The 11,022-nt window shown below is 37.9% G+C and overlaps 2 protein-coding genes across 3 annotated transcripts in view; both read left to right on the forward strand.

Moving 5' to 3' along the window:
• LOC107087206 (chloride channel CLIC-like protein 1) overlaps positions 1 to 5,273 on the forward strand; it is an 11,069-nt gene extending 5,796 nt beyond the window's left edge. The window contains exons 3-10 of one of the 2 annotated variants that reach the window (XM_015378650.1): positions 207 to 317; positions 501 to 722; positions 1,022 to 1,162; positions 1,255 to 1,354; positions 1,489 to 1,586; positions 2,902 to 3,048; positions 3,141 to 3,734; positions 3,835 to 4,021. In XM_015378650.1, the coding sequence (XP_015234136.1) occupies positions 207 to 317; positions 501 to 722; positions 1,022 to 1,162; positions 1,255 to 1,354; positions 1,489 to 1,586; positions 2,902 to 3,048; positions 3,141 to 3,734; positions 3,835 to 3,936 (1,515 nt within the window). In that variant the 3' untranslated portion in view covers positions 3,937 to 4,021. Of the gene's footprint in view, positions 1 to 206; positions 318 to 500; positions 723 to 1,021; positions 1,163 to 1,254; positions 1,355 to 1,488; positions 1,587 to 2,901; positions 3,049 to 3,140; positions 3,735 to 3,834; positions 4,022 to 4,438 lie in introns of those variants that run through there. The other variant, XM_015378649.1, reaches the window with a different exon arrangement.
• A 3,107-nt stretch (positions 5,274 to 8,380) lies between these two features.
• Positions 8,381 to 11,022, forward strand: part of LOC107087209 — a 10,249-nt gene continuing 7,607 nt past the window's right edge. The window contains exons 1-5 of the mRNA XM_015378654.1: positions 8,381 to 8,484; positions 8,871 to 8,960; positions 9,102 to 9,320; positions 9,567 to 9,706; positions 10,096 to 10,679. Of these exons, the coding sequence (XP_015234140.1) occupies positions 8,458 to 8,484; positions 8,871 to 8,960; positions 9,102 to 9,320; positions 9,567 to 9,706; positions 10,096 to 10,679 (1,060 nt within the window). The 5' untranslated portion in view covers positions 8,381 to 8,457. The remainder of the gene's footprint in view (positions 8,485 to 8,870; positions 8,961 to 9,101; positions 9,321 to 9,566; positions 9,707 to 10,095; positions 10,680 to 11,022) is intronic.

An 11,022-nucleotide genomic window follows, 5' to 3' on the forward strand; every position in this document is an offset into this window, starting at 1 on the left:
GTGAAACAAACATACTGACACTGAAATAGTTGGAGGAACCCCCACAATCAACATAATTATGAACGGATCACTCTTCTTTTTACTGGTTTACTTATTAATGACTAAATCTCTAACATCAGGTTACTTTAGGTTTAAAACATGCATGGTAACTTTGTTGGTGTGAATCAGTTCAAGTGCATGAAATGGTGTGTTTTACTTTGCTCTAGATTGAAGACCTAAAGAAGGAGACAACGCTCATGTCGCAACAGCCGAGCTGCAATCCAGTGTTCAAGAGGTTCCTCAGCAGACTGTTGAAGGAAATACAGAGAATCGGTGTGGTGGGTACTGATTTTATCCAGGTCATTCTCTATCAGTGAGATTCTAATCAATATTTCCATAATAACAGGATTCACTGTAATGCACTATGGCTACTCATGTGTTTTGAACATTGATTTACTAAAATGCTCCTTCAGTAAAAATGCACTGAAAAATAATTTATTTTTATTTTTTTATCTTCCCAGCCCAGTGACTCATCAGATGGTTTCTATGACGCCAAAATCAAGCTGTCCAAACAGGCCATGACTGAGATCCAGTCACTCCTGAATGGGGAGGATAGATGGAGAACTGGAGCTCTGGACAATGCACTCAGCCAGATCTTGATGGACTTTAAATTACATGATTATGAACCCTGGAAGTGGAGATTTGAAGATACTTTCCATGTTGAGCTTGACACTGTATTAAAGGTATGATAATTAATTTAATTTGCTACTTTTTTTACTAGGCGACACGTCAGCCAACTTGGATAGCTTCTGACTTGGTCAAAGGTCAAAATATGAGTCAGTGGATGTTTGTACCATTCCTAACAAATGTATATCACCAGTAGAAAGTCAATGTCTGTTTTTTTTGTTTTTTATAAACACCGTTTTTAAAAAGCTTAAGATTCAACAACGATATTTAGACTAGCTCAAACTTTCTAAGTATTTTCCAGCAGCTTTCGTTGTTTCAGATGTTACAGTTACCTGACTTCTCTTCTTTGTTCCAGGTCGGGATACTCATCCTCATTATATCAACCGTCATTGGCACCCAGCTGTGGTCCGCAGTCTCCTGGTTCGTTCAGTTCAGAAGGATGTTTGCCATATGCTTCGCAATCAGTATTATTTGGAACTGGTTCTATCTATACCAGGTGAAGATGAGCCCTTTTTTCATTTTATGCTGATTTTGTGTAAATTGTCCTTCAAAGCTAAGAAATCATTGTTTATTTCAACTTCTTTTTAGACCGCCTTCGCTAAGCACCAAAACGATATTGTGCAGATGGAAAACTTCAATGAAAAATGCACTGGAGTGAGAAAAATTGACTGGAGGGATAATCTGAAAGGTAAACCATCTTGCACCATGACAAGTGTCTTGAAGTTGAGATCAACTTAACTTTTGCAGCTTTATGGTTTAAAAGCTTATTTCCCTAATTAAAGAAAACAAACACTATTTTAACCGTGTTATGTGTATTTGCAGAGTGGGTCAGAACAACCTGGACTCTTCAAGATGACCCCTGCAAAAAATACTATGAAGTCCTGATGGTTAACCCTCTCCTCCTGGTGCCGCCAACAAAGGTCAGTCTGGATGCTGATGCCTGTTGAGGCAGCACACTGAGCTGCCACAGCGTTGGAAGCATCCGGCTAATATTACACACACCACTGCTCCATGTGGCTTATTATTTCCTCTAGAATAATCCTCATACTTCCTTTGCAGAGGATTCTTTAGTTCATATATAAAAGGAAAATATATCCCCATCCTTATAAATTTCTCCTGTTTCACCTCTTGTGTTAATATTTAATATATTTAGATAATCCAAAAAGCATAGAGTTGCTGCACAAATATAGGCTGATATCAGAGAACCATGCAGTTATGTGAATGTTGTGGTGACATGTCTTTGATTTGATTAGATGGTATTAATGTCTCTCTGTAGCAGTTTATTCATTTACTAAAGAAAAGTCTTGAATTTCATCACCTGTTCTTTTTCTTTCTGAGACAGTGTTCTCTGGCTATAATCAAATATAAGTTAAACACAAAGTATCACCATATAACTAGCAGAGAGAGAGTGACTGTATTAATTTGGTTTGGATAGGTTTTCAGTAAAAGGGCAGTTTGTTATATTCTAGAAAAAAAAAAGACCAAGTCTGGAGAAAAAAAACACAATTTTATTTACAGATCTTAAAAAAATCTGAAACTAGATTATTGGTATGGTGATTATTGGGCATATTTCTTTAAAATGTAACACCAGATTTTATTTATTTAGTTCTTCTTACTCTCTTTTTAAATTGGTTTTGAAAACTAGCTTTATTTCAGCCATCGCCTACCCCATGACTCAACAAGCTAGTTTATCAGTAACTTTGTTATTCATGATGAAGACTAGTTTTACCATGATTTGGTTTGAAAGTTTCAGTCTTGTGATGCGTGTGAAATTTGCTGCTGTAGATTTCTAACCAAAGGTTTAGGTGTAATCACACTTTACTGTCGTAGAATGGTGCTTCAGTGGGTTTTAGTACCATAGTGGAATGTTAGCTTCAGTGTCACAGTGGAAGACATCATTGTATCAATTCAGACATATTTCTGGGAGTTCTGCAGTCCTTCCTTGCTGAAATTTAAAACACTTTATTTTTATTTGCTTGCTTTTACCACTGGCAGGTCTTAGTTGTTGTGACATTGTTTATTTAGCTTAAACAAATTCATATTATTGCCTTATTTTATATTTTTATGCTTTATTTTATTGTGTTTTATTTTAAGCTATGTTCAGCGCTTTGTTTTTAGCTGTAGCTGAAAGTGCTCTACAAATAAAGATGATGATGAGTTTTCTGTTACAAAGAGTAAATATATGATCCCTGCAACTAAATATAAAGTTAAACCTTTAAATACTTCACTTTTTAGGCAATATCAGTCACCATCACAACCTTCATCACAGAGCCGCTGAAGCACCTTGGGCAGGGAATAAGCGAGTTCCTGCGAGAACTCCTCAAAGATCTCCCAGTGACCCTGCAGATTCCCGTCCTCCTCACTATTGTGCTTTCCATATTGGTAAAGACACATGGCAGATTTTCTTATAAAATCAAGAAAACTAAATATTGATGGTGGATCTTTTAACGGGTATCTGTTTGACTTTTACAAAGGTGGTCATGTATGGAAGTGTGCATGCAGCCTTTCAGCATGGCATCATGGCACCGTTCCGCCGCCCTCGAAGGGATCCACCACCGCTGGATCGTCCTCATCATCCTCCTCCTCCGATGATTGAGGACCGTGATTACTTGGCTGGAGGAGACGCTCCTGCTCAGGCACCTGTGCAACCGATTGCTCCACAGAACATCCCACGGCAGCGAGGGGAGGATGCCAGGCTGGACCGGAATGACGTCCACAGAAGACGACCCAATAGGGTCCAGGAGGGCCCAGCACCTGCTAAGGTAGAGACAGTAAGAGCTGCAGAGCCTCTATTCAGCGAGGATGAAAGAGATGGTGAGCAGCATAAAGAGGAGCCTGAGGTTGTAGAGAACAATTCTACTCCTGCTGAACCTGGTTCGAAAGACCAGCAGGGGAAGGTAGAAAAGAAGAAAGACCAAATGAAAAACCAGTATGCTGCATCAGATTCAAATCCATCACAAACAAAAGGGAAACATGTGAAATCAAAGGAAAAAGATTCTGAAGATAAACACAGCAGAGCTGATGCAGCAGCCCCACCAGAGGTGCAGAGTTTACAGACTGATGCCCAGGTGAGTTCTCTCTAATATGCATGAAACTGAATCAGATGAGACGGTTAATCATAGTTTTAATTATCCTTTTACATGTGAATTATATGTTTTACTGCTGCAGTGCCATGCAAACATAAATAGGACGAAGGATAATTATGGTAAACATCTGTTTTGTTTCTGCCTTTATGTGTTTTTGCTTGTTGAGTACTGTAAAACATTCTGATTGTATTCATCCAGTAGTTAGCGGATATTTAGGTGGGAGCAGAATAGCAGGTGCATCTTTCCCCAAAGATCAGGAACTGATTGGGTAAAAGCCATTAAAATCAGGTGGCTGAGAAATAATAATACAGCGTCTTGATAAATAGAAATGCTTGAGACGCCATTGTGGGATTTTTTTTTTTTTTTTTTTTGATTTTACATCCAGGTATCTAATGATTAGAAGCAAAACATTTAAGGATGGTTTGTAAATATTGGCTTGCAATATTTATGTCTCATCATCACACCCATTGCAGGGCATTCTATTTCGGTATATACTGTAACCATTCTCTGTTAATCCACCATTTCCATAATATGGCCCCAGCAGTGTATTACTACTATAAATAATCCCTCTTTTTTTCACATATATCTTTTTACTTAACTTGTACTTTGTAGTATTCTGTCAGAATTGTTTCTTTTTCTTTCTTTTATGGCTGTGAATTGTTTACACATGAGTTTTGTCCCTGCAGGACCTCGAGGCCTCAACAGAAGAACAGAAACAAACGATATCACAGAGACACATAGAGACTGTTGGAGTCCCTGTTCAGGAGACGAATGCTTCAGTCGGGGAATAGAAGCGTTTTTCAAAGGAGAAACTTCAAAAGCCATCAGTGATTGGTGCCATTTAGTTATAGGCACATATCAAATCTACTGAAATTTCAAATGCTGTCTGGTGGAAATGATTAAGACTGTCGACTACCCACAGAACTGTTCATTTTCTGCATTTTTTAACAGCTTTTCTTATTTTTCAATAGGCTTTTATTTCAACTTTTGGTATAAAAAGATCATAACATTGAGTTATACAGATCAGCCTTCCTTCACCATTATTAGGGTCATTGGAATTTCAAAGCTGTGCTGTTACTCTAAGTTTTAGATGAGAATAAGAATGATGGTTGATGTTTTGAAATGATTTGAAGATGTAAGATTTTTCTAATCAAATTGTATAATAAATGTTTTTTTTTTTTTTTTTATGGAAGAATACAGTCTTTGTAGAAATACTTTGTGGATGTATATTCTACACATTCACTCTGAAATGCTGATCATGGAACAATCTGCATTTTTTTGATTAAACATCCATCCATGCATCTTATCTGTCAGGGTTATGGTGGGGCTGGTGCCTATCTCCAGTAATCTATGGGCTGAAGGCCGGGTACACCCTGGACAGGTAGCCAGTCCATCGCAGGGCAACACTGAAACACAACCATGCACACACAGAACTACAGACACCCACCTAAGGGCAATTTAGAGATAGCAGTTAATTTAGCAATCCTGGCTGTGTCTGAATGTCCACCTTAGCTACTATATATGGCGCTATATAGTGGTTATGCCATTTTAAATAAGTGTCCAAATGTCTAGTGGATTGAAATTTTCCACAGTGCACCATGAAAAGTAGTGATTATGGCCACTAGACAGCAGATATATCCCGGAATGCTTAGCGAGGAGAGCTCTCTCCAGAAAGCATTATTTGTTGTGACAGCAGCAACAAATAACAAAGTTGGTGCGTGACCAACAGGTAGCAAAAAGTATTGATCATCCGTCTGCACGGTCAGTTAACAGAGTTCACCATATAGTCCCCGTTATATATAGTGATTTAGGGCGGACATTTGGACACAGACCATGTTTTTGGACTGTGGGAGGAAGCCAGAGTACTTGATGAGAACCCACACATGCACAAGTAAAGCATGCAAATGGCACCAAGACCTACTTGCTGCAAGGCAACAGTTCCACAAACTGCAGCACCGCGAATCCCCCTGAGTAAAGATATTTAACCAAATATTCTGACAGTCATTAATGTAAAGCATGGTAAAAACTACAGACATCTTGTGGTCGGTAGTTATAAAGTGGTGAGTTTTATCCTGCAGGAAATACAAAACCAATCTGCACATATGCAGATTATTAACAAAGAAACGCACTTATATATAGATAATAACAAAAGACCACACCACTAAAGCAATCACACCAGGTGTGGGAAGATCTGAACACCTGTGCCACCAGAGAAATAAACAAAACGTTCACTTTAGCTCTTACAATATGTATATATAAATAAAATCTATTTAGTGAGTTCCATTATTTTTTTTATTTAATTTATCATTACCATTGCTTTTGAAGGGGATGGGTTAAATGCAGAGGTAGAGGTAAATTTCTCCAATGTGAGATCAAGAAAGTTCAATTATTATTCATAAAGATGTAAAACTTTGTTATAACATATAGGTTAAGATATACATTCAAAATTAGGAAATAAATGTTATATTGAAATACATAGATGTGGAAATAGATTTCACACATGGATATAATATTTCGATATCCATTTACTATTTATAGTTAGCATTTGCCACTTACTGTGAGAAAAAGACATATTTGAAGAAATGAGACATTGAAAGTTAATTTTGCTGAATACACTATGCATACCATAACTTATTTTGTGTGCATTGAATATATGTCTATGTGAAACATAACAGGCAGTAATTAATGCTGTGATTCTTCCCAAAAATGTAACGTGTAGCTGGCCATGTTAGCACTGCCACTAGTTCATACTGTACACTTAATGAGATGAAAATGCTCCACACTGTTTGCTTAAAATATTAAAATCTCATGTCTTTATTAAAGCAGATTTTAAGAGGAGATATATTGCTTTGAAAAACATAAAGCATCTTTAATCACCTTCTCCCAGCAGATATTCTTAGTGTTTTGGCTCCAACTTAAACAAGTTCTTCCAGAGAAGGACAAGTCATTTTCAACACCTCCCTGTGCAGATCTCAGCTAAAAAGTAGGTTACTCCTAAGCACGGTTGTCTCATGCAGCCTTTTTTGTCAGAAGTTCAATCAGAGAAATGACTTCAGAGTTTAGCATGAAAGAAAAGCAAAAAATCATATTTTCTCATCGCTAAAATTATTTAAAACTGAACAATGGTGGGAATTAACAAAATCAGGTAGCTGGGCAATAATAAGACAGCCTCTTGATGAACATACATAAAACTCTTTAAAAACACTTTATTAATACCTTGCGGGTAGTTTTTCTTGCAGTGCAACTATTAACAGAAGAGAGAAAAATAAGATCATAAGTACAAATAAGATATAAGAAGAAAAAAAAGATAAGGATCTGAATACAATAAAATAAGGGTCAGAATAAAATAAGGATCACAGTATAATCAATCAACACTATTTACAATGCTGCTCAGTACCAAATTACAATTATTGCACCTGACTGTGTTATTGCACATAGTAAATAAAGAAATAAATAAGTTATGAAATGACTGCTTCTAATTTGCAAAATGTCATGCTTTAATCAAACATTTATAGATGGTTTGTTATTAATACTATTGGCTTGCAATATGTATGTCCTCTCATCAGGCCCACTGCAGGGAATTCTATTTAGGCCTATAATATGACTATTTCCTGTTGATCCGTCATTTCCATAAAATGGCCCTGCAGCGTAGCATTTGTAGTAGAATCAGGTCCCAAAATAAGCAATGTCTCCAGCAAGACTTTTATAAATACATTCCTATGCATAACTTTTTAAAATTCTGCTTTGTTTTTAATCATGTTTTCTCATTACTAAAACGGTTTCAAACTGAACAATGGTGGGGATAAACAAGTAAGTAATGGTTTTTAGAGTTCATCCAAACCCACTGATATACTTAATTTGTTATAGACCTTAAAGAGATGTTGGGCATCTTGGTAGCAGCTGTTGTTCTTAAGTGATGAACTTAACCTTTACTTTGTAAAGGTTTATAATTCAGAGCTGGAGGGAGGAATTAATTAATGTTTTTTGTTGACCTTTTAAAGATGTTTGAAATTTTATGAATGTCGACTCTGAACTAGTGTCTCACGAAATACAAGTTTAGAATACTGTCATACATGCTTCTATTATGAGTCATTAAAGCCACTGAATGGCTTTATGTACAGAAGGCGTAAGTAGACATCCTAACCAACCTGCTGTACTAGAAAGGCCTTAGCTTTCCTTTTCACAGGAAAGCATAAGTTACATTTCCCCTCGAAGCATTTTGTTCTGAGCTCAATTTATGACAAAAACTATAGACAGACAGATAGATTGTACCAATTATCATCTTACTGCTGATTTGTAGTGATGGCTTCTTTCTATTAAAATCATTATAATTTAAGTCATTATTCTATTGTTCCTGCTATGGGTTTATAAATGGAACAGCACAACTTCTTCTTAAGTTTTCACTATGACACCAAACATCGGATGTTAAATACTGGTAGAGTAATCTTTTTAAAAATGTGAGAGATAAATTAAATGCTATACATTTTGTTGTATAAGGATTGTGTCTCAGACACACTGCTAGTTTGCTCCTTGGAAGGAGAGGTGATGTGTCTTTAGGTAGAGTGAAGTTCCAGCCCTTCATCACTGAAAGGTATGTTTCCTCCTAACCTAGTTTGCCAGCAAGCGTTGCTGCTTTCAGGAAGTCACACCTGGCACATTTCTGAAGGAGCCTGACTCGGATCAGACGTTCGCTAAGTTCTTTTAAATGGATGGAATTTGGACTGCCCTTCAGGTTAGTAACTTTATATTTATATTCAAACTGTTGATTTTCATTAAACAGTATTTGCACTGATTATTAGACTTTAATTAACAAACAAAAGAGATTAGAAACTGATAATTTAATCTATAGACATATAATCCCAAATATATTTATGCTATAGTAAAAAAGGAAATATAAAGTACTGAGATATCAAGACATAAGTTGTTGGAGGTTTAACAAAAATGTATCCAGTCATAGGTTGTCTTTACAATCTAAATCTTAAACATATTCCTGTAGATTTTTGGTGGCGATATAAATCCCTATAGATTAGATTCTGGAACTCTATTTTTACTAAGCATATTAGTATGGGTTTATCCTTGGAATCAAATTTGTTTTGTTTTTTCATCACCTGATTAAAGAAAATACCTGTCTTGGCCAAACGGGAGCCTCATCCGGTGTTTAAGAGGTTCCTTAACAGGCTCATGAGGGATGTTTACAGAGCGGGTGAGGTAAGTCAGGATGTCATTAAATTCACGCTACTTTTCTTTTTCTATTTATTGTTCTAACCTTAACTCTTAAAAATTATTTTGTTGTTGTTTTTGTTGAATGTACAGAATAATAGCTAATTTAATCAACTTTCTCTCCCTCAGCCCAGTAATGGCAATGAGATTTTCTATGATGCCAAAATCAAGCTGTCGAGCAAAAGCATGAGTGCAATCCGTTCGTTTCTGAGGGATGCAGACAGTTCAACAACAGGGCCTCTGGATGATGCTCTAAGTGGCATTCTGGTGGACATTACTCGTACTCATGCGAGTTTGTTACCCGGTCCAGAATTGATCGATGGAGGCGATCGCGGCCTAATATTAGTTGTAAGCAGATTAATTTTATAGGATCTTATTGCAGATATACACATACACACACACACACACACACACACACATATATAAACTAAAATAAAGTGCTCATTTTGTGAATATGTATTTAATGGGTCTTTTTACAAAAGAGAATGATAAACTTGAAGCTATTGCTAATAAATTCAGATAGTTGTCGATTATAGTTTCACAAGAGAAGCATTTTCCATCTTGTTTACCCAGGTTTATTTCTCTCTTTTACAGGTTGGGTGCTCATTTATCTTTGGGTTACTCATATTCATGATCAAGGATCAGTTAAGAGTTTCCTGGTTCAAAATGTTCTGTGCATTTTTTTTTTTTCCTTCTTTGTCAGTATTCCTTGGAACTGGATGTATTTATACAAGGTAAAAAAGCTCATTCAGTTCACATTTAGCATTNTGCCTTCTTCTGCTGTTTGTTGATCAACACTATGTCTGGTTGGTTAGCCATCACCTGCCTACCTCAGGCATCAGTGAAACCGCAAATACAAGAGCCATACCGGCTCGGACGTTGCCCGGGTTAACAAGCTCTGCGTCAGTTGCAAGGGAACCAGGGCAACTTGATGACAATTTGGCTACTGGAACAAGACATAGATGGACTAGAGCAGAAAACTTGGAACTGATGAAATGCTAATATACAAGCGACCCCAGTGAGAGAGGTTACATGCAGAGACGATGGGAGTTATGGCAGCTCCAAAAACCATCATCAACACGACGACCAAGACTGCCAAGGCTAAGTGAGTACCCTCTGAAAGTCTTCTAGTAGATGTAAATGCAGCGCTACGTACTATCCCTACTAAAGGCATAACTGAGACCAATGAGCTGACCTACGCCACAGCTACAGTCATCCTAGAGATGCTTGGCTATAAGATAAATACCACAGGCCACAAAGCAGAGCCCCCATGGAGAAGAAGGCTGGAAGCCAAGATCAAGGCAACACGAAGAGAGGTTAATCAGCTCTCAGACCTGCAGAAAGGTGTAGGAAAGAGTTTACCTAAGTACAACAAGCTGTCGATTCCTGAGGCTCTAGAAACTGCCAAACACAGACTCGCCGCCCTTGCCACCCACCTAAAGAGATACAAGGGAGAAGCAGAGGCCAGGAGAATAAACCAGGTGTTCTCCACCAGCCCATCCAAAGTGTACTCACAGTGGCAGGGTAATTCAAGATCAGATCCACCCAGGGCTGAGACTGAACAGTACTGGAGGAACATATGGGAGAAGGAGGCATTCCACAACACCAATGCTCAGTGGCTAGAAGATCTCAGAACAGATCACAGCAATCTCCCAGAACAAGAACCAGTAACCGTTACAACGGCAGATGTCCAAGAAAGAGCAGCAGGTATGAAGAGCTTGACAGCACCAGGCCCTGACATGATCCACACCTACTGGCTGAAAAAACTAACCGCACTTCATGCACGCCTTGCAGCACAAATGAACCAACTGCTGACGGATGGGACCCACTCAGAATGGTTAACCCAAGGACGGACAATCCTGATCATGAAGGATCCCCAGAAGGGAACAATCCCATCCAATTACCGGCCAATAACTTGCCTACATCGACCCACTGATCCACACTACCAGGATCTACAGCAACGACATTGGAATGTCATTCGGACTGGACAAGTGTGATCACATGGTCTCAAAGAGAGGGAAGATGATCAGAACCGAGGGGGTTGAACTAC

This window comes from Cyprinodon variegatus, unplaced genomic scaffold, assembly GCF_000732505.1.
Source record: "Cyprinodon variegatus isolate N-32 unplaced genomic scaffold, C_variegatus-1.0 Scaffold176, whole genome shotgun sequence".
Classification (NCBI taxonomy): Eukaryota; Metazoa; Chordata; class Actinopteri; order Cyprinodontiformes; family Cyprinodontidae; genus Cyprinodon; species Cyprinodon variegatus.